Source organism: Vicugna pacos, chromosome 12 (genome assembly GCF_048564905.1).
Source record: "Vicugna pacos chromosome 12, VicPac4, whole genome shotgun sequence".
Taxonomy (NCBI): Eukaryota; Metazoa; Chordata; class Mammalia; order Artiodactyla; family Camelidae; genus Vicugna; species Vicugna pacos.
The window spans coordinates 26,824,081-26,848,731 of record NC_132998.1 but is presented as its reverse complement, the minus strand read 5'-3'; the positions used below and the strand labels follow the sequence as shown (position 1 = coordinate 26,848,731).

The window sequence follows — 24,651 nt, the reverse complement described above, 5'->3', positions numbered from 1 at the left end:
CAGCAGCTCTTTCCAATATGTTGTTTCTGTAAGACGCTGCCTTTTTATCCCCAGAGAAATCAAGAGGACATGGACATAGAGATAAAATGAGTTAGTTCACAAAGACAGTTGACCTTGACGTCAGCTTTATTTCCACTAATTGGAATGTTACATAGTCTCTAAAATCTGTTTGTTCTGTTTCATTTCCTATTGTCTATACTGATAGTACTAAGTAAATGGTTGATATGATCCACCTTTTTGGCTGCACGAAAGTCCATCCTAATTCTGTTCATCTCTACTGTCTGCCCGAGAGTATTTTCAGCCCTCTTGTCCATAATCAATAAGCTTATGCATAAACAGCCAAAAAAAAAGTTGTGTGTGGTTGTGATTTTGTTTTATTTTGGAGAGAAGGTGGAAGGTGGGGATGGCCTATACACTGGAGAATAAAGGAGAGGGGAGGACCAGATCTGATTTAATTTCTCTTAGCCTCTCAGTCTAATTTCTTTCACTCAGCACACTGGTATCTACAAAGCTGTATGTATGTATTTAGGTATTTAGATATTTATTTATTTATGTATTTATTTATTTAGGTACCCAGAAGAGCCAGTGTGTATTTAAAAAGCACTTACCTTCCTGCCTCTTTTGTTGTTCTTTGTTTAGACCAGTTCATTTTATCTTACATATTGAAGGGGACAGTTTAGTACCTAATGACACCTCATTACAATGCTAAGCATAGTGTCTTTTTTTCCTAACTTTATTGAGACATAATTGACATGTAACATTGTGTACATTTAAGGTGTATAATGTGTTAATTTGATACACTTATATTGCAAAATGTAAAAAATAAGCATAATGTCTTATACATGGCAGACTTCTAAGAAATATTTGAAAATTAGACAATTTCATTCTGGTGTACATTGATTAACTGAGGACTTACTATGTATCAGGCACTATGTGGAGCTCTAGAGGCAACAAAGATGAATACAGGACATTCTTTTTTCTCCAGGGCTCACCAACCAGGACATAAAAGAGTAAGTGAGTAAGTGCAGTTGTTTTGATGAGTGTTGTATCAGACAAGAACAAGCTTATGTAGGTATCCAGAAAAAGGAGAGTTTAGAGAGATTGGGGAGAAGGGGCTTTATTTTGTCTTTTTTGTTGTTATCATTACAACTCTTAGCTCTTTAACCTAATTCCCACTGTGAATAATAGTTATCTAGGTGAACAGATATTATCTAAATGATAGCTGAGCATCATGCTAGGTTCTTGAAGGACTCCATACCATAGTGCATAATCTGGAGGAGCATATAGTTTAAATGGGGAGACAGGACATAAATATTATGAAAAGTTAAATAGTAATTCAAGACAAGAATAGAAGTGATATCACAAGATAGTTTTGGGGTAGTTTCCCAGTGAATTAATTATCCAAATAATAATTACTAATAGAATTCAAAGTATAAGCTCACTGTGGTCTAGCATGACAAGGTTAAGTCTTCCTCACTCATACTGTACCTGTTCTCCATCTTTGTCCAGACTTCTGGTCCTCTGCCAATTCTTTTTTTCTCCTATCTATAAGCCTCCTTACAGATTTCCTTTCTTTTCTCTGTATTCTAAAGCATTGATTCATCATTTCAACCTGTCTCTACTCCCTCACTGTCATGTCCTGCCAGTCTGCAAGCACCCAACCCCAGATCTGTTAGACCACCTTCTTTCTCCAGCTCTAAACTCAAGCTGCTCTGTTCTGTGGCAAAGTTTTACCTAACGTGACAGATTGGTCCATCCTCCCTACCATATACAGAGTTATTTTTTTTTAAAACAAATCTCTGCTTAGAATCCTCTCATGGCTTCCCTCTTGCTTTACAATTAAGAGCAAACTTCTTTTGTCACTACGAGTTTATTAATCATCTGCAAACTCATCTAGGAAGTCTGTTTTCATGGTATCTGTACCACTCCTTTGCCAGCACAACTTGGTTTAAGGTCATCAGTTATCCATCTGGCCATAACATATCTCATCATGGCAATCCCCTTTATAACTTCCCACCCCACTCTACACACAAATAAACACACTTTTCTTGTCCTAATGCCTACTAAGGCCTTGTCCTCTAGAGGCCTTTTCCTTTGCTTTACACCTAGGGAGTTGTTTTCATGTTCCCACAGATACGATGTTCTCTCTTCCATATACTTGCTGTTCCTTCTTATAGTACAATATGTCTTCTGTTCAAAAGCTCCTTAATAGTTGCCATTTACTACATACCAGGCAGAGTGCTTTACATGCCTTTTTTCATTTAATCCTCACAAGAACCTGATGGGATAAATTTATTTTCCTTTACTTTAAAGATAAGGACACCAAAGCCTAGAAGAGGTCATGTAATTTGCCCAAGGCACACTTTTACTAAGAGGAAACCTAGAAATTAATCCATTGCTCTACCAAATATGTTACGTTGCCTTCTCTTAGGAAAAGGAGCATATTTTATTTATTTTTGTATACTTAGCACCTAGAATAAGACATAGTAAATATTTGTTGAGAATGAAGTGAGGTCTGAGCTAGTCTTAAAGAATGAGGCCATTCTAAGCAGGAGAGAACATAGACAAACACAGAAGTGAGGATATGTCTACAGCACACATAGAAAACAATGATCAGGTCACCATGGCTTAACACTTCCCCACCTCCTGCTGCTCCAATTTTCTCTTGCCCTTTGCAGCAAACCTCCTCTAAGTGTTGGCTATCTGATTCTTCTATTCTCTCTTGAATCCATTCTACTCAGGCTTTAGTCCCATTGCTGCACCAGATTGGCTATTTTTAAGTTCACTTCTCTGTTGCTAAATCCAGTGGACATTTCTTAGTTGTCATTTTACTTGATCTGTCTGCATCACGTGACACAGGTGATCACTCCATTCTTACTGATATACTTTCTTCCAGGGTACTATACTATCTTGGTTTCCTTTCTACCTCACTAGTTGTAATTTATTCCTCTCCTGCTCAGCCTTTGGATGATAGAGTGCCCCAGGCCGAGTTCTCATAGTCTCTCAATCTACACTCACTCCTTTACTGATCTAATCCCGTTTTCTATCTTTAAATACCATCTCCATGCTAATGACTCCACAGTTTATATCTCTAGTCCAGATGTCCCTCCCTGAACTCCAGACTCTTACAGTTGACTTCTTATTAACATCTCCACTTGGAAGTCGAACAGACATCCCAAATTTAACATATCCAAAATTAAACTCTTACTCTTCCCCTAAAAAACTGCTTCTCCTGCAGTATTCCCCATTTCGGTTTATGGCAGCTCCAGCTTTCCACTTGCTAAGGCTGGAAACTTGGACTCTTATATCCACAACTAGCCTGTCAGCCACATCTGACCACTTCTCTGTTACCACCCTGTTCGTCTACCTGGTTCTCCTCACCCTTTATGTCCTACCACCTGTTCTCAATACAGTAGCCAGAGTGATTCTTTTAACATAAGGATAGAGTATCACTATGAAAACCCTTCAGTGGTTCCCCATTTCATTCAGAATAAAAACTAAAGTTGTAATAGTCTACAAAACTAATCTGGCCCCCCTGTTACCCAGCTGATCTCTTGTCCTACTCCTTTCCCTGTTTGGTGGTTCAGCTACACCAACTTCTTTGCATTTCTTCAAACATGCCACTGCTTGTGCTCTGGGGCCTTTGCTCTTGCCCTTCTTCCTGGAATGCCCTTTCCCCACATAGTTACAGGGCTCACTCCTTCATTTTCTCTAAGTCTTCGTTTAAATGACAGTATCTCAATGAGATCTGCCCAGACTACCCTAGCAAAATTACAACTCGCATGTCCTATTTTACCCTCCTGAATTGTATCCTCAGAGCATGTATCACTTTCTATTCCATTAACTTTTTGTTTGTTTGTTTACTTTTCACTGACTGCTCTCTCCATGCTGTAAAATAAGCTCTGTAAGGGCAGGGATTTGTCTGTATTTTCTTCATAATACCTGCTTAAATCAATGTCTGGCATAAGTAATTAATAAATAATTACTGAACTGAATTAGATTAAAATAAACTCAAGTATTTACAGCTGAAAATCTTTTGGAGATCTTGAGGTTTATTTAAGTAGATTTTCTAGCCATGAAAAAAGATACGTGAGCCCCAAATACAGAGAATATACAGTTGACCAGGAAGGTTTGTTAATAGCGATAGGTCTACATGTACTGTTATGCTCCTCAATGTCATCTGGTATTAAATTATGTTTAGCCCAGCAACTGACTGGACTGGATTTTAGATTGCCTTCCCTCTCTCACAACTAACAAGAGTTTAATCGGAGCATTAAGGAGCTCTAAATAGGCCCAGCTTTTGAATCTGCGTATCAGGAGGGGGCTGGGAGCATGAGTGGGAGGATGTCATGTCCCAGTGATTAATGATCTCTAGGAAGCTGAAAAGGGGAGAGTAATATACACAGTATTTCTACCCCCTGGAGTAGGAATGCAAACACCATTGTGCAGATCTGTGCATAGTCACTGACTTCCTGGTAGCTGGAGAATTTCATACACTCTTTTGCCACAATTAAAACTGTCAGAGAAGTGGCAGAGCCCAAAAAGCTGGCCTTCCTTACTTAAAAAGAATAGCTGAAACACAGTGAGCCAGAAAATTAATTTTGTAGTTGTTTGGGAGCTCACTTGTTTGATAAGAAATGAGAAATTGAGAACTTTTCTTGAAAAGTCTAAAACCTCCAAATATTTGTTGAATCAAACTCTACGTTTGGTTTTGTAAATTTACTAAATTCCTGGAAACTGCTTATTTTAAATGAAGTTAAAGGGAAACATTCCTTTGTAATGAAATGCATTACCTTAAACTTTTCTGTGTGGTCTCTATGGTAGATTCAGGGAATCATACTATTATTGGTGGACTCCAGTGTATTGCCCTATATGTTGAAAAAAGAACCCTAACATATCAGAATGGCTTTTACACTATTAGAAAGTAATTCTAAGGTAGAGTTCTGGTTTTTTTTTTTCTTTTAACCCCAGTGAATATTAAATTATATGATATTTAATAGCAGTTTCCAAATGCTTAAGTTAGAATCAAAATGTTTTTATCTATAGATAAGGGCAATTTTAAAAAGAAAGTTTGAGGGAAAAGCATTGTATTTCAGCCAATTGTAATTATTTACAAATAACCAAAATTAGGGATTTTGTTTAATAGTGGTAGCAGCAGCGGCAATAATAGTAGATTCTGAGTGGGAACAATCAAATAACTTGTATTTTACCAGGAACCATTCATTCATAGGACTTACTAAATTATTTTTGTTCTTGGTTCTAATTTTTTTCATGCCCTCTATATTACCACTTACTGTTCAATATTGTCTGGTTTTTAAACTTTGAGTTCTTATTAACTTTTTTCCCATAATATAAAAAGAATATATTCATTCTTGGGGAAACGGAGCCACACTTCAGGATAAAGGAGAGAAAATATTTTTTATTTTATTTCTCGGTTTTTTTGTTGTTTATTTTGTTTTATTTTTGAGGGTGTCACCATAATCTAAATTAAAAGGGACTACTATGGTCTAAATTAAGACAGCATCAGTTAGATTAACCCCTGAATTTGGTTTCCAAGTGGTTAGACTTTTAAATTGCATTTGCAGGAGTTTATTTTTAGTCAGGATGTGGTTATTTTTAGATCTGCTTCTCAGTCACTAGGAAATGTAATGCCTGTCTCTCCATTGTTGTTTATCAGGAAGTTCTGAGGCACAGGCTTCTAAGATCCAGTAGGACAGAACACCACCTCTCTCTCCTTTTAAATGAAAGAATATAAAATAGTACATGAAGGAAAAGATGTTAATTGAGAGCATGTCTAATTTTTAAATTGTTAGTGTCATTTTAATCTCCTATACACTGAGCAACAGAAAAAGATTTTTAGGGAATACCAAAAAATACGAGGTTTGGGTTCCCCCTACTGGTGCACATCCCAGGCTCATTATTTCATTAATACATAGCAGAAAGGCCTAGGGGGATAGAGATTTGAAATAGCTATGTTGGCCTATTTTGAAGAGGTCTGGTGATGAGAGGAGGAGAAAAAGCACCATTACCTATTTTCTGCAAATGTCTTACAAAAAATGGGATGATCTAAAAATTATATTTCTACATCTAGAAAGGATAAATTAATCCTGCAGTATTTGTTTTGTAATATTGTTGCCTCTGTGATAAGGTGCTTATATACAGTGCTTCTCAAATATGTTGTATCTAAGGAATAATAAAACACCAGTGGATCCACAAAAGAATTTAAAACCCCAAGGAAAACTGTGAAGTTAGTATTGTGTCATAATAAAATTAAAGAGCTGGTGTTAAAGCTCACTAATTCTTATTTTAGCATTTCTGCAAGTGACGTGAGATCATGTGATTGTGTGTGTCCATTTAACATCTGTTCTTTCTAATTTATCATGTGTGTATTTGAAACAGTTCTCTTTATTTTCTCTTAGTCAGCAAATGCCACATAATATTAAAGGCGCATTTTGAAAAAGAATTTTAATTGACTCCTAAAAGTCACTTCTGAACTTCTTATTATGTTTGCATTTTAAAGGACTATTCAGTCAAATTAAAATATTGTCTTTCTAAATTGCTTTTCAGTAATGCAGTCAACCTTTTAAGCAACGTTCCAGTCTCTTGTTTGGATGTTCTCATTTGTCCATTAACCCATGAAGAAACAGCCCAAGAGGCAACTACTCTGGATGAACTGCCCGGTGATAAAACAACTGAGAAAGAAACAGTTTTGAAAAATAGTACCATGGTATACAATGGTATGAATATGGAGGCCATTCATGTTTTACTCAGTTTTATGGAGAAGAGAATAGACAAGGTAAGACTGATAAAATGGAGGCCTTGGGAAGATGCCTCTGAATACAAATGTGCATACATACAGACATCACAGGATGTGATTTTTGAATTTAAACTTTTTTATAGTTGACATCTTGAATAATCATTTATAGTCTGAGAACCATTTTACTACAATAAATGATAAATTGCTGAAACCAAGTGAATTTGTTTAAAGCTGAAAATTGTGTTGATGCAACACCAAAATTGTGACTAATACCTAAAAACAAAGAAAAACTTTTTCTACGTAGGTATTTTGTAAGTCCCAGATGTAAAAATTATCCCCCCAAAAAACTTGATGATAAGTACTTTCCACAATACCTAAAAGATAGACATCTTTTTAAAAAAACTGTCAACTTTCCATTTGTTGTTGCTTGTTTTCTCTTTTCTGTCACTTGCTTTTGTCAGGTAACATTAATATTAAAAGGCAGCAAGGTAGTATGGTTGGGTCATCAAAACCTTGCCTCATTTAAGCCAAGGAGGCAGGGAGGGCCCTGCAAAATGTAGGAAAATCTAGGAAGGATAAAAATGTGCATTAGTAAACATGAAGATAACTTATGAAATAGGAATATTGTTAGAAGAATAATTTTTAAAATAGTTTGTATGGCTTTGGTAACATAAGATGTTTCCCTCTCAAAAAAAGGAGTATTTGGCCCTACTGTACAGCACAGGGAACCATATTCAATACCTTGTAATAGCCTGTAATGAAAAAAAAATATGAAAAGGAATATAGACATAGAAAACTGAATCACTCTGCTATATACCAGAAATGAACACATTGTAAATTGACTATAATTTTTAAAGAAGCAAAAAAAGGGAGTATTAATATACTTAGTTATACAGAGAAAAGTAATACTATTAGAGACTAAACTAACACAGCATGTATGGTTTTCTTTATAGGGAAGCAGCTATAGAGAGGGTCTAACTCCGGTTCTCAGCCTATTAACAGAATGCTCCCGAGCCCATCGAAACATCAGAAAATTTCTCAAAGATCAGGTAACTGTTTAATATGTATTACATCTCAAAGCTAATCTTCTTATATGTGTTTTTTAAACATAAAATTAATGAGTCATTCTTTCACAGTGGTTTTCATTAGAATGTTAGAAATTCAGAAAAGATACTATTAATCTTTGAAATCTTCCTAACCCAGAAATAAGTGATCCTATATATTTTTTGAGTTATTTATTCATTTATCTAACAAATGTTTAGAGAGATCTGTGTACTGTGTTCTAAGCATTGAAATATAGATGAAGTTTTTGCCTTGTGGAGTTTACCTTATAGTGGGGGACAAAAAGTAAACAAACAGATATTTGATACAATGGCAAGTAGTGATAAGTGTTCTGAAAAAAGATACAAGGGAAAGGAAAATTTAAGGGAATAAGGAAGGCCCTTTCTGAGGAAATGACATTTGAGCAGAAACTTGGATAAATAAGAACTGGACCTCTGAGAATATCTGGAAGAGGATATTCTCTGAGAATATTTCTGAAAATTTTCTAGAAGAGGAACTGTACCAGAGAGAACAAGTTCAAAGTCCCTGAGATGAGAGGATGCCTTAGCATGCTTAAGGAAAAGCAAGGCTAGACACCAATGTGTGAGTGGGAGAGTGAAAGATGAAGTAAAAGAGGTAAGCAAAAATCAAATAACATAAGGCTGTAATATAGAACTTGTGAATCTCTTCTAAGTGAGATGGGAAAGCACTCAGATGGGAAAGATGAGACTGTTTTGAGAAGGGCAATACTAGGACCTCATTTATATTTAGAACTAATTTGGCTATTATATGTAGGATAGACTAGAGGAGTGTGAGTAGCAGATGTGAGGAGACCCGCCCAAAAGAGAGCTGATGATGGTTTGGAGTAAGATGGTTATAGTGAGAGTTCATGGTAAGATCTTTCTCAGCATCTACTTTCTGTCTGCATCTGTACCACCATATCCTGTGTCTCCTGCTCTATCACAGCAGATGGGTTGTCCCTGCTTCCTTCTGTGGCCAGCCTCTGCACTCATATCTTGGATCCCTTTCCTTCTAACCTTAAGAACTTTGCTCCTGCATTTATTCCCTCTCTTTCTTCTTACATTGATCATTTTTTTTAATGTACGGGATCATTTTTGTCTTCACCCAAACACATCTTCCATCTTAAAAGCAAAAAAAAAACCCCAAACCGTCCCTTAATCCCACTTCTCAAGCTGCCTCTCCACTTCTCTGCTCTTTTTGCAGTGTTCCTCAGAAGAGTTTTCTGTACTCACCCTCTCTCTTCTTTTTACTCATTTTGATTCTCTTCTGAACCCACTGTAGTTAGGTTTTCACACTTTCCACTGCACTGCAAAGGTATTTATCAAAAGTCATCAACCTAATACTGCCAGATCTAATAGTTCTCAAATCATTTTTTAATTCCCCAGTACCATTTTGATGCAATTGAGTATTTTCTCCTTCTTGAAATACTTTCTTCACTTGGTTTCTAGGACACAATAAGGGACCTCTTCTTTGTAGTATCTGAGTGCCCGAAGATAGTAGTATCTTTGTCTCCATTTCTACTCCCTTGGTGATCTGATTGATCAGTCATGGTTTTGAAAATCATCCATATGCTGATAAGTCCCAAATTTCTATCTCTAGCCTTGACCTGTCCCCTAAGCTCCAGACTTAATATAACATGCCTACTCATCTCCTCCTCTTGGATGTGTAGTACATGTCTTAAGTTTAACGTATCCCAAACTAATCTCTTGATTTCCCGTCCCCTCACCCTCTTTCTCTTATTTTCACATTTCAGTACATGATATCACCATTCATCCCATTGTTCATTTATTGCCATAAAGAATTTTCCATAATAAATGAACCAGGTTCATTTCTTCTGTGTGTTGGTGGTAAAGATTTAATAAACACTTTACTATATGTATAGACCATATTAATAGGTAATTGCTGGTAAGGAGAGATTAGAAAGTATAGGGACTCTATCTTTGAAGAATTTACAGTCTATTGGAAGAATAGGAACCATTAAAGCATGAATTATCATTTAAGCAAAATAAATTGTTTAATTGACCAATTAAGGTCATTTACAGGTTTGATTAAGACATCCTAATGTGACTGTGAGGACTTGGTGAAGAATAATAAATGAAGATAAGTGTTCTATATTTTTGCATTTTCACATTGGAGATCCATGTTCAACTAAACTGTTTAGATTTTGCTATCTCTAACCAGGACAGCCAAAAAAACCCTATTTGTATAAAGGCCTTGGGCCACACATTATATAGATACAAAAGATTATGTGACGCACTCCATGTCCTCAAAGAAATACTACAGTACAGATAAAGGAGACATGACAAGTAAAAGATAACTAAAGAAAGATGAAAGGCACAATACAGAAATCAACTTCCCTTCTAAGGAAGATGTAATGTAGACTATGATGATCAAGAAAGGCAGAACTTAATGTAGCAGATGATTAGCTTTGATAATAGTATAAATGGAACCATGGCTAATTATTATGTCCTATAGTTAATGCCTGATTAAATCAAATTTGTGTACATGCAAAGGAAATTGGTCTTGAGTATTCAATATTTGGGCAGGTAGAAAGAGAACAGATGGTAGAAATTACTGACCCAGAAAAGAAAAGCAAAAAATGTATTGGACAGTAGCATTGGGGGGAAATAGAAAGGCTTCATACATATGCAGTTTGTCTGGTATGATGTATAAGGATAAAAACAACAAAATTTCAATTTAAAAACTTGTTTTAAGGAACCAAAACATAGCTAACAAAATTTTTGTGCAACAAATAACCTTTGTTAATAGAGACTGTACTTTGGAACTGTAGGTATATAATACACAAAATCCCTTGTTACATGTCTCATTCTTCTATGGGAGATAAACTCAGTATGGTTGGCTGAATCAAATAATAGTTTACTGTGCAATAGCTTTGTGCCTACAGGGCACAAAGAGCATTGTGCTCTACCCTACCAGAGATACTGAAATATGGATTCTGTAAATGCTTTGGGTAGGTTACTCCATTTTCTGAGATTTAGTTTCCATTTTTTTTCCATAGCTGTATCTCCAGGGCCTCCAATACCTCCTGATACATGGTAGGCACTCAATATAAAAAGAGATAAGGAAGAAAAGAAGTTGAATGGATTGAATAAAAATAATATACACATAAAGAGTCTGGCATACAAACGATCTGGCAATCCCTGTCCTGGGTATATAACTAGAGAAAACTATAATTTGAAAAGATGCATGCACCTCATCGTTCATAGCAGCACTATTTACTGTAGCCAAGACATGGAAGCATCCTAAGTGTCCAATGAGAGATGAATGGGTAAAGAAGATGTTGTGTATGTATACAATGGAATACTACTCAGCCATATAAAAGAATGAAATAAGGCTATTTGCAGCAACATGGATGGACCTAGAGATTATCATACTAAGTGAAGTAGGTCAGAAAGAGAAAGACAACTTATATGTGGACTCTAAAATATGATACAAATGAACTTATTTAGAAAATAGACTCACAGAGATAGTAAACAAATTTATGGTTACCAAAGGGGAAACGGGAGGATAAATTAGAAGTTTGGGATTAGCAGACACAAACTACTATATATAAAATAGATAAACAACAGGTCCTACTGTATAGCAGAGGGAACTATATCCAATGTCCTATAATAAACCATAATAGAAAAGGAAAAAAAGAGTCTGGCATAGTAAATTATAATTTGACTTTGTGTCTATTATCATTTCCTAGCATAGTGCCTAGCTTAGAAAAGGCACCTTTTAAAAAGTTACTTGAATTGACTCATTCTTCCTTCAATCAGCAGATATTTATTGAACACCTGTAATATGCCAGGCACTGAGAGCAGTAAACAAAACAGAAAGAAATCTCTGTCCCCATGGAACTGACTCTCGGGAAGAAGGCAGACAGTAAAGAAGAAATAACGTACTGTGTCAGGTGGTAATTAGTACTATGAGGAAGATTAAAGCAGAGGCAGGGGGATAAAAAAAGAGAATATTGAAGGTTAATTATATAGGGTGGTCAGGGAATGCCTTTCTATAAATGACATTTGAACAGAGACCTGAAGAAAGTAAGGGAGTGAGCCATTTAAGTTTCTAGAAAAAGAGTTTCTGGGCAGCAAATATATAGACCAGGAGGCAGGAAAGTGCTTGGTGTGTTTAAGGAGTTCCATGGAGGTTCATATGGCTATAGCGGTGTAAGCAAGAAATATAGTAGAAATTCAGTCAGAAAAGTAGCAGGAAGCCAGATTATGTGAAACCTAAGGAAGTTGTAAGGACCACATCTTTTACTATGAGTGAGATGAGAATCCATGGGAACTGGAGGACTTTGAGAAGAGGAGTGACATAATTTGACTTTCAAAGGATCATCATAGCTACTATGTAGAGAATTAATCATGGAAGAACCAGGATGGAAGCAGGGACTACTTAGAAGACTGTAGTAATAGTTCAGGTGGGAAATATTGGTAGCTTGGATTTGGTAATGCTAGAGGAGGTAGAGAGAAGTGGTTGGATTATGGATATATTTCACAGGTAGAGCCAAATTAACTTGCTGATGGATTGGATATGTGGTATGAAAGAAAGAAATCAAGGATGTTTCCAAGGTTTTTGCACCAAACTGTTGGAAGCATGGACTTGCCATTTAATGAGATGGAAACCCACAGAAGTAACAGCTTTGTTGGGAGCTTCAGTAATTTTGTTTAGGACATGCTAAATTTGAGAAGCCTATAGAAGTCTGGAGGTCAGGGAAGAAATCAAGATAGAGGTATACTTTAGGGAGTTATCAGTAAATAGAGACCATATAAAGCCGTAAAACGGAATGAGATCTCCAATAGAGTGAGCCAAAATAGTGAAGAAATGTTGCCCAAAAATTCAACTCTGGAATATTCCAGTGCTTAGAAAACAAGAAAAGAAAGAGAATTAGCACAGACGTTAAGATGAAGCAACCAGCAAGATAGTAGGAGAACCAATCTAGGTGGATGCATTGATAGGTGAGTGAGTGAGCACACAGACAGACCAAGCAAGTTATGTATTCCCTCTGAGGCTCAGTATGTAAAATAGTGGTGGTGATGTTACTACTTCCTTTACAAGGATACTATGAGGGCTGATTACAGAGAATGTATGTATATCATCTATTACAACAACTAGCACATAGGAAGCACTCAGTAATTAATAACCATTTTTATTATACAATAAAACAACTAGGAAAAAAAGTGCCTTCTTTTAGTAATTAATGAAAATGCTGCAGGAATTAAAAGAAGGGAAAAACCACTATGTCAAGATATTAAGGAAGTCTCTGTGGAAGAAAGAGAAATTTGACCCAAACTTTAAAATGGATTTTGATAGAGGCAGCAGAGGCATTCCAAGTGCTGAAAAAAGTAAAAACTCAGAAATGGATCTGACTACATCAGGTGGTACAGTGATGAGATGTTTCTCTTCAAATGAAACTTCATTACAAGCATGAAATCATTTGAGGTTTTTGTTGTTGTTTAGTTTTATTTTATTTGGAAGCAAACCTATTTATTTTTAAACATTTTCCCCACTTAGGAAACTAAGCTCTGTAGACATTGCAAGACTAATTATTTGGATGGTACCATTCTCACTTACTTTAGTACTTATGATTGATGATGGTTTTGCATTTGTGCCCTTAGGTTTTACCACCATTGAGGGATGTGACAAATCGACCTGAAGTTGGCTCAACTGTAAGAAATAAGTTGGTGCGCCTCATGACACACGTTGACCTTGGAGTCAAGCAAATTGCTGCTGAATTCCTTTTCGTCCTCTGCAAAGAAAGAGGTGGGTTAAACTCTTTTCCCTCTACTTTTTTTATCTTTCTGAGGGAATTTAAGAAATGTTTCTGTTAGTAGTGGCCATCTCATTCCGCTCTTTTTGGAGCTTATTCCCTATCTGTTCCATTAGAGGGCTTGAGGAGATAATAAAAGTTAATAATTTAAAAGCATTTTCTATATGCTTCTGAATTCATAGAGACATGCAGGCCAATACACCACCAAACACACTCACATTTAACTTTGCCTTCTGTACCCTTAACCCAGACTTCTTGATCTTGATGAGTCAGGGCCTGGAACCATTATGAAAAACCCGCTTAAGTAATTCAGATGCTACTATTTTGATAACGAGGCAAAGGCCTGAGTTAGTTCTCCTTTTTAATTCCTCTTGGAATTAAAGTTATAGGAGTTTTGGGTTCCTAAGTTCTTTAATCAATGAATAGTTATTGAATATGAGCTATAAATGCATAACATATACCCCTTACCCTTGAGATAAGGGTAAGACATAAGTAGAGGAAATTAAAAAGTAACTATTACTACAGTGTAATAAGTACTACTTTATAGGTATATATAAAGTGACTGTCTTCTGAGATACAGCTAAGAATTTAAAATATTTCCTAAAATTGTGTGGGTTATTTTGCTCTGCAAAAGGCAAGTTATCTAAATAAGGAACTTTGACTAAGTTGTTTAGATATTCTTACCTACTTCCTTCTTCATCTCCTTGTTTATTGAAAGTACTAGTGTAAAACTTCAACTAAGTAGATTTTATATTTCACTTTTCTCAAGTATCCCAGTTGTGTGAGATAGTTAATTTGGAGGTGGAAAGCTTCACTCACTTCTCTCAAAATATTAAGTCAGTTGATTTTTTTTTTCTCCAGCTTTATTGAGGTATGATTGACAAATAAAATTGCATATATTTAAAGTATACAACATGATGATTTCTTAGACATTGTGAAATGATTACCACAGTCAGGTTAATTAATACATTCACCACCTCAAACATGTGTGTGTGTTTCTGGTGTGTGTGTGTGTGGTAAGAATGCTTAAGATTTACTCTCTGCAAATTTCAAGTGTAAAATACAGTGATATTAACTATAGTCACCATGTTGTACATCAGATTCCCCAGAACATATTCATCTTATAACTTGTACCCTATGACCCGATCTCCCTATTTCCCCTACCCTCTAACCCCTGGTAACCAGGATTCTTTCTACTCTTTGTTACTATGAGTTTGAATTTTTTTTTCATTATTTAGAGGATACTTTATTATTAAAGTTTCTGCAATCAAACCCATGTAGATAAGACCTTACATATTTAACACAGTGTGTTACCCCTGTACAAACGGAAAAAAGTATGTTTAACATTTCTAGACCAATATGGCTGTTAATTTCTGTACAATGCCAACCAAACACAGTACAACTGGGATACTTTTTCCAAAGTTGACAGCACAGCTAAAGTTTCCAAAAATTCAAATTTTATATATATATACATATATGTATTTTTTATATAAAAAGACCAATAGCAGTATGTTATGCATCAGTAGCAGCAATAGCTTTTCCAGGTTCTGCAATCATCTGAACAAAATTATAGAGACATCCTTATATTCTACATATAAGTGAGATCATATGGTATCTGTCTTCCTCCATCTGGCTTATTCACTTAGCATTCATGTTCTCTAGGTTCATCCATGTTGTTACAAATAGCAGTATTTCCTTCTTTGTGGTGGCTAAATAATATTTCATTTTATACATAGTTGACCCTTGACCAACATGGGTTTGAATGGCTCAGGTCCACTTAGATGTGGATATTTTTCAATAAATATACACTACAGTACCACATGATCCGTGGTTGGTTGGATCTGCAGTTGATTAGGTCTGTGAGTGCAGAACTGCAGATGTGGAGGGCCAACTATAAAATTATACACAGATTTTCAGGGGTGCCCCTAACCCCTGTGTTGCTTAAGGGTCAGCTCTGTGTGTGTGTGTGTGTGTGTGTGCACGCGCGCGCACTTGCATATATATACACACACATACTCATATCTCCTTTATCCACTCATATGTTGATGGACACTTAGCTTGTTTCCATATCTTGGCTGTTGTAAATGACGTTGCAGTGAACATGGGAGTGCAGATATCTCTTGGGGATATTGATTTCATTTCCTTCGGATATATGCCTAGAAGTGGGATAGCTGGATCATACGGCCAACTGTAAAGTTATACAAGGATTTTCAACTGCATGGAGGGCTGTCACCCCTAACCCCCATGTTGTTCAAAGGGTAACTGTAATTATCTCCAACTATTATCATAGACTAGTTTATTTAACATCTACTTTTAAACAATTCAATTATTTCATGACTTTGAAAAAAGACTGATATTATATCTTGAAAGTAAGTGACTGGAATAGTGCCTTGCATATAATATTCTTTAAATACTGGCTGAATTGAATAAATTTGTCTGAGGTCAGAAATTAGCTGTTTTTAAAGTATAATTATGTATGTATATGCATAAGTCTGAGCCACTCATGTATCTATTCATTTAAAAGTTTATCAAAATATACATCAAAATATTATTCATTGTTACATCTAAGTAGTAGGATGACTGGTGACTTTTTTTAGTTCTCTATGTTTTGTAATTTCTTTTTTCACTGAGCATGCATTTCTTGTGTACTTGTAAAATTTTTAAGAGGGGAAAATTTTATTTCTTCCATAATTATATGTCTACATATCTAAATATGTAAATTATATATCTAAATATATACTTAAATAATTCTATATATCTGAATATATAAATTATATATCTAATCACTTTACTAATGAGTTAACATCATAACAAATATGGTATATACATTTATAAATGAATTTGTTAATTATTTTTTATTTGAAATGGTTAGCTTTTCCCCCCAGGACCCAGTATTTGAGGTTTCATAGTCCTAACTTTGAGCCCAAAGCCAACCCATGTTGGCAAAATTGCATCTTTTTCAATTGATCATTAACAGACCCATATATATTCATATGCTTTTCCTTCCAATTTGATTTTAAATTTAGTAGATGTATTCTGAAATAATAATTCACTTATTCAACAAATACTTTTTGAGCTAGACCCAGGGAATACAGAGGTACACAAGATAACCAAGATCTCTGCCTTCATTTTATTTACTTTCTTTATCAAGGATTGCAAACTCAGATGCCTGCAAGTGCCAGGCTGGTAATAAAGTAAGTCAAATGGACTGAACATAAGATGATAAGTGAAAACTGACACTTAGCTCATTGTTGAGGAAACAGTGGGTTGGAAGCGGAGGAGCAAGGGGTCTGGGGAGGACTGGAAAGAGGACCTTGCTCCTGTTTAGCTCCAGCTGATTACTACTTTGAACATGTGGCCAGTGTTACCATATCTTCTAGATTTTTCAAGAGAAGCCAGCACTCTGGATTTTGACATAAAATCTCCCAGTTTTTAAATGCTGTCAACTAATTCTAATTTAAAATCTTCCAGCCCCCGCCCCCCCCCAAAAGAAAGTCTGTAGTCCATATTCAACTTAAAAGTCATCAGATTTGGGAGTTTTGGCTGGGTTTGGAGGCAGACTATATCAAAATGAAATAAATTTAAAATAATTTATTAGAATAACTGAACTTTCCTCTTAAGGACACTCAAAGCTAAGTTTGAAAGTTAAGGTACCATGATCTAGACACTTAGTCACACCAGTAAGTAGAGACAGCAGTCCAATTGGATTAGGGACACAGAGTAAGATTAAGAAGGAAAAATTAAATGGGCAAGATACAAAGAGCAAAATTTTATGGAAGACTTGGCACAGAAAAAGCCATCCAAGTGCCATCTATGCCAGGCTAAGCTGTATCTCCAACTGATAGCGACAAACATGTGCTCATGCTGCCAACTTGTATTGTTGAACACCGACAAGACTGAATTTTAATTATCTGCTCTGCAAATTGTGTACTTTCTACAGGGAGCCTAAATACAGGCCTTACTTAGTTTAAGAAAAGAAAATAATTTGTAAAACAACTCCCTGCCTTTGTGGGGTTTCTCCTCCACCCTAACCCCCCAGCCTTTTAACACATTCATAATTCCCAGTATGTGTTAGGTATGTTGTAGAGTAGGTGCTGAATTACAGAGGTAAATTAAGGCTAGGATTCCCTCAGCACATAGCCCCACACCTTTATAACTTTATTTTTGTCTCATTTATTTCAAGGGAATAGGTGTCTTTTTAGCTTGGAGCTAAACAGTCTCCCCCTCCCATTGATCTTTTCTCTTCCTGTCTTCTCAGAAGCCTTGTTCCATCGTTACCCTCTGTTCTTTTGTTTGTTAACTCTCCCTGTGTTTTCCTCAGTCTTTGTACATCTTCATGTCACTGTCCTTCACATGTTAGCATGAAAAACTGATTTGTTCTTCTTTTCAGGATCCTTATTACCCACTCAGGCTTCAACTTGCTGAAAGTAAGGCTTTTCCACAATTCCGTACTCCCCAGATTCCACAGAAAATGCTCTCAGGAAAATCACAAATTAAGTTTCAAAAGGAATGGATATTTTTAGTCTTTGTCTTATTGTATCTCTCCTAACAGTTGACACCATTAAACACTGTCTTTGTTTCTGTGCTACCACACACTCCTAGATTTCCTTTGACCCACCTCTCTATTCTTTGTTTAAAGTCTGATTTGCTAACTGCTATTTTTGTCCACATCTAATTGCCAGTGTTCCCTAAAGTCATCTTCTAACCCTGTCCTCCCTTACGTTGCTCCCTGAGTGGTCTCATTCCCCTCCTTTGGCTTCTGCTTCAGCCTATTTGAGGGGAATTTCCAAATCTGTGTCTCTCTTAATAAACTATTAAAATAATCATATCCCTCTGTTTCTGGTCAGGTTTTCTTCATTCTGTCTCCCACATGGCTAACAGAGGGACTGTTCTAAAATACATATATGATCTTGCCATTCCCCCTCATAAAGCTTTCAGTGATTCTCTGTTACTTGCATGATAAAATCTAAATTTTACCTCCATGGCCTACCTCTATAGTGTATTCTAAATTCACTCCTGCCCTACACTTTCTGCTTAATCATACGAAATTCTTTATTTTTGCCTCATTACCTGCACTATTTCTTGGCATATCTCCATGGCTTGGCAGATGTCCTTTGGCATGGAATGTCTCTCCCATCTCTGTTAGCCTAGTGAGCTTTCTGTATTCTTGAAGGTCACCTTAAGCATCATCTCTGTGAAGATCATCTGAGGCAGAGTTCATCATTTTCTGCCTTGTACCATTTTTACTTTCTGTTTTTAATACTTTTGACATCTATTGTGACTTTTTATTTGTCAAACTTTTATTCTAGACATTGAGTTTTTTTATATCAGAGATCATGTCTCCCCCAATTTTTTTGTATATATATATTTTTTCATTGAAGCATAGTCAGTTTACAGTGTTTCAATTTCTGGTGTACAGCACAATGCTTCAGTCATTGATGAACATACATATATTCATTTTCATATTCTTTTCCACCATAAGTTACTACAAGATATCGAATATAGTTCCCTGCACCATATAACATGAACTTGTTGTTTATCTATTCTATATAAATCAGTTAGTATCTGCAAATCTCTAACTCGCAATTTATCCTCTCCTATCCCCTCCCCCTCAGTAACCACAAGTTTGTTCTCTGTGGCTGAGAATCTGTTTCTGTTTTGCAAGTAAGTGTCTTTTTTTTTTTAGATTCCACATATGAGTGATATCATACGGTATTTTCCTTTCTCTTCTGGCTTATTTCACTTAGAATGACATTCTCCAAGTCCATCCATGTTGCTACAAGTGGCATTATTTTATTCTCTTTATGACTGAGTAGTATTCCATTGTGTAAATATACCACAGCTTCTTTATCCAATCATCTGTCGATGGGCATTTAGGTTGTTCCAATGTCTTGGCTATTGTAAATAGTGCTGCTAAGAACATTGGGGTGCTTGGATCCCCAGTGTTTAACAAAGTAGCTTACGGATAGTACCCTTAAATCTTTAATGAAAGAGCAAACATTTGTGCCCTCTATGAATTCAGTGTGATGAATACACTATCTTGTGGATTTCTCCACATAAAGGAATAATTTTAGTACAGTGTGGTAAGTGCTATAAGAGAGGAATGTGCCAGGTACTATAGCAACCTGGAAGAAGGAATGATCAGTTGGTGTGGACAAGGTCAGAGAAATGTGAACTAGACTTGGTATGTAAAGAAAAGAGACTAGTTCAAAGTGTGAGGAATCCATAGTGCACAGGAGTAACAGGAGATGAGTATGGGAAATAAGGCAGAGGCTAGAAAATGAGAATCCCTTTAGGCCTTGTTTTAGAACTTGAGCTCTAGCCTTTAGGGAGTAAGATATTAGAGGTTTTATCCAGGAAGGTGGTAACATCATATTTTTGCTTTACAAAGATATAATAGGTAGTTGTGTGGAACAAGGAGTGGAAGGGTGTGAGACTGAAATAGGAAGACAAGTTTGAGGAAGCTTCGAGCATAGGATTTCAAAAAGTCACAGTATTTAACTGAAAGGAAAAGGACTGCAAATCCTTCTCTTTGTAACAGAAGGGGGGATGGTTTCTGGGTAGAATCTGACTCTGCCATTCTTTCTCCTTAATAAGAGAGCAAAACCCCCTTTGTTGTTTTCATAGTAGAGTGTGATAAAACCCATGTTTGTATAAACAATAATGCCATTACTACCAGTACAGTTCTGACTTTGCACTGTGTTGCTGTGGTTGCTTTCTTCTGTTCCTAGTGCCCTCCAGCACCCTGATAAAATTATGGTGAAATATTTCTTGCAACTTTCTGACTGAATGCTGATGTTTCCTTCTGCATCAGTTTCGCCTAACTGCATGGATGAGTACTGTGGGAAAAAAAAAAATTTATGTTTCTTTTATTTTTTAAGGACCACCCAGAAGGTCTTTTGTTTGCCTTAGCAGCTCACCTTAACATCCAAATTCAGTCCATTTTCCTTTCACTACTTTCCCAATATCAAATAGGATGTTTTATAGTATATTTGAAAATAGACTAAAAAGTCACTAGAAACATTCCACCAAATAACGTCAGTCAGAACTTCACAAAGAAAATGCCTCTCACTGTAAGGATTTTGTATTCCATTTGTCTCCTCTTCCCCAACCTCCATTTTTAAGTATGTTATCCTATTAAGCAAAAGTTCATTTTATTTTTAAACTATTGGCTGTAGCCTCATCTACATATTCTAAAGGCAAGGTATGTCTAAAATAGTCTTTGTAAACTCAAACTGACACAGAGGTGGACAAAATGTTTGTCCCAGTGAATGAGCAGTAAACATTATTTTCGTAAAAATGCTAGGTATTTCTATTATTAACTTCCAGGAGGATTTTCTGCATAAGAAAGCAGGTTAATTAGTGTTCTGCTGACTTCTTTTTAATCTGTTTTGGCCTTTCATAAACTCTGCATTCTTAAACTGTTTTAATCTTTAGCCATTGTAGGTGGTTATTTACATTGTTTCTTTTTTTTTTTTTTTTACTGTTGCTATTATATTTTTTAGGTATACTTTTTTAAACCATTTATTCACATCATCTCAAATTGGACTTTCACAATTTCAGTTATTATTTCTTTTCTAGAATCACTAAACATCCTTATTTGTTTAAAAATAAACTTAAAAACTTACAATGGATCATTATCATGTGGGTTAAGATCTGTTCTCCTTCGGCCTCAGTGACTTTGTATCTGACCATGTCATCAAGGTCATGAATATTAAGAATACCTGTATACAGTGGATAGTCACTTCCCGTAATAACTCATTAAGAGTCCACTAATTTATCTAAATCACTCCATCTTGTGGAGGCACTGGTGGCAAGAGAGGGCATATCAGATTTATTTAGAGGGCTTTCAGATTATACCACCATGACCCCTCATTAAATTCTAATGATTCTACTCAGTACCCACTGAGAATTATTACCAAAGAGACCACAGTTACCAGTAGGTTTTAACTCAGAAAATAGTTGAAAGTGACTAGTGTAAAACTTTATTTAATCCACTTACATAATTAATCCTTATTTCCTTTTGTACGAATTTCACCAGTTTGCAGCATCTTTTGAAAGCAGGACTTCCTTTTATTTGCCTCTAAACTCCCTATTTTCAGTGTCAAGGGAAGTACCCTCCAGTTCAAGTATTTGAAAATTTAATGAAGAGCTCTATCTTGACTATTCACCCTACATCCTATCCATGCCTTTCATGATTTCATACTGATTGTATGTATCCCCTTTCCTTACCCATCTAGTTCCTTATCCACTGCCCCTTACAGGTCCCCAAGTTCATTTTAAATGCCCTCTTCTGAATCTTCTCCAGCTTTATTTTGTCTTTTTTGAGGTAAGTTATCTGAATTATGGTAGTATTTCAGATGTAGATTTTATGGAAGACTTTATACGTGGATAAGATATGTAGTGCTTTGTTTTGTTTCCTACAGTTGTCTTTAGAATGACATATTTTTTTGAAAGCCTTAAGTAACTTTTGCCATTTTTTATCTTTTGGTTGAATGTTCTCGTGTTCACCTTGAAACTGTACCTAAAGAAAAGAAAGTGTTTCTAAATAAAGCTGCTAGTGGCTGCTTAGTACCTTCCTTTAAAGTATTTAGAAATCAAGAAATTCCTACAGTTTAGGGTTCCCCTTACACTGATGAACGATGACAAGTAATATAGAGGACCTGCCCCAAACGCTTCACTGGGTTTTTTTGGTTGTAGTCGTTGTTGACTAAGATAAGCCTAAAATTGCCATTTTACATTTTACCTAATATTACCAGGGAAAAAGAATATGTGTTTACTTTGTACCAGATAGTTTTCTAAGCACTCTGCATGTATTTACCTGTGAGGTAGATATTATTCCAATTCTCCAGATTTGACAGTTGGAGTAAAGAGCTGCAAAATAATTTACCCAAGATCAACTTGCTAGTAAGTGATATAACCATTATTAAAATCCATCAACTCCTGGTCCTGCCTTCTCAATGGGTAGCATGTACTTACATATTGTTGCTGACTTCTTTGAAAAAGCAGTAACTTAGCCTGTCCCATTTGCTAATATCCTCAAGTTTTCTTATTTCTTATACTCCTTCCCTCCAATTCTTATAAAGGGAATAAGAAAGATTTTACATTAAGTGCTAAAATCCCAGTCTGGCTTTTATTAACTTTCTAGTCATCATGTCTCTGAAACTGGATTAAGAAATAATATTTGAGATCAGAAACTTAAAACATCACCCTTTACCCTATGGGTGGCCCCGTGGTCACAAAGGCCCCACTCCTGTCACAAAGTATATTCAAAACAGCTCCATTTGAATTTCTGATACCTGAAAAAAAGTCTCTCCTCAGAGACTGCTACTATCACACTTTGAAAACCTCTCAATTTTAAGATTTATTGCCGTGGCATATATCTCCAACCTCCCTGTGTTGGTGAGTAGTTGGTGATTATAGTGAGCACCCAAGGATTCCTGTTTCCTGTCTAAAAATCTATTCTGTTTTTGCAGTGGATAGCCTGCTGAAGTACACTGGCTATGGGAATGCTGCAGGACTGTTGGCGGCCAGGGGCCTCTTGGCTGGAGGAAGAGGAGATAATTGGTACTCAGAGGATGAGGACACAGACACTGAAGAATACAAAAATGCAAAACCAAAGTATAGTATCATATTTCTTTTTATCTAGCTATGTCTGCCTTTGAGTTGGTTATTTGCCTTTCACTTCCTTTGTCTTTCAATTTCCAAGTATTTCTTTTCTTTTGTGGATTTGGAAGCCTTCTGTTTAATAGTGTTTTTAGAGGCAGTTTCACAGCCAGTGCTTTAGAGAATGACTTCAAGTGATTGAGGAAGGATAACATTGCAGGAAATGTTCTGCTGCATGATATTTTCAACATGTTCATTATCCTAAGTATTAAAAGAGGTAGTGTTCTTAGATATCTACCGTCATATACTTAAAAGATACTGTTGCTTATTTTGTGCTTTCCTTTTCATAGGTTGAGATTTTATAAGGTATAACCAAGACCAAGTATTTAAGTTGGTTATTTGATGCTACCGTCTTTCTCAGAAATCTAAATGTAGGTTCCATACATTCTGATCTTTCCTGTTGCATAAAAGCCCTGATGAGTCAATAAAATAAAGCAAAAGGCACATTACCAGGAAAAGGGAAGAAGTCTGGCTCTACAATAGGGTTTAATCAAATACTTAGGGAATCATCTTTTAACGGAGGCATTAGAATGCTGGATAGGCAAACCGGAGACTCTGTCACGTTTTCCCTGAGTCAGTGCTTACAAATTAAAGACACTGATTGTTTTTTATCCCAAAACAAACCGCCTCTCTCTTCTTTTCCCTTCCAATCCTTTCATCCCCCTCTCAACTCCAACCCCAGGTAAATTTCATAGTGTTCACTTATTAGGAGTCATTTAAGCTCGTTTTCTGGTTTTCATTACTGAACGTTAGGATGCCCCATACGGCATTATCAATAATGATATTAATATATGCTATGTTTTCTACTGACAGTCTTCTAGAGGGTGGTATGAATCATGTAGTAGTTGATCAGGGACTGAAAATCATTATCTGCAAAATTAGGCCCTTTAAAAAGTATAGACTGTGCCTTATTGACATGAAAATAATGGGTTGTCAGAAGGTAAAAGAAAATCTATTTGAGACATTAAAATATACCACTTGAAAAGCCTCATTTTTTAATGAAGGTAGAAATTACATTCAGCATTCAGTGTGTCCTAGGGTATGTGGACATAGTCAACTAAGGTAGAAAACTCTTGAGTACTCTTGGATGGTTGATATCATTGCATTTCAATGTGTATTGTTGATTTTGTTTGGTAGATGACTTCTATAATGATGATGGTCATATATCTAGCAAGCACAAGAATGCTACTATAGCAAGAAGGGGCTCAGAGAAAGTACAAGAACACTGGGTCTCTCCCAATAACATGGGAAACAGAAATGTGTTACATCATGGAATGATGTTAGATTTCAGTAGAGTACCGTTTGTTTAAATCAAGGACCATGATGTTTGATACTGTTATTGTCATGGCTCTCTGTGTTAGAAAGGTTCTATACTTAGGCCTTACAT

At 36.0% G+C, this 24,651-nt stretch overlaps 1 protein-coding gene across 8 annotated transcripts in view; it reads left to right on the top strand.

Moving 5' to 3' along the window:
• RIC8B (RIC8 guanine nucleotide exchange factor B) overlaps positions 1-24,651 on the top strand; it is a 91,113-nt gene that overhangs the window by 41,958 nt on the left and 24,504 nt on the right. For all 8 annotated transcript variants that reach the window (XR_012078453.1, XR_012078452.1, XR_001459183.3 and 5 more), the window contains 4 exons: positions 6,568-6,796; positions 7,711-7,806; positions 13,447-13,591; positions 23,075-23,219. Coding sequence is in view for 3 of the 8 variants with exons in the window: in XM_072973067.1 (XP_072829168.1) it covers positions 6,568-6,796; positions 7,711-7,806; positions 13,447-13,591; positions 23,075-23,219 (615 nt within the window). In the remaining 5 variants the exon portion in view is untranslated. The remainder of the gene's footprint in view (positions 1-6,567; positions 6,797-7,710; positions 7,807-13,446; positions 13,592-23,074; positions 23,220-24,651) is intronic.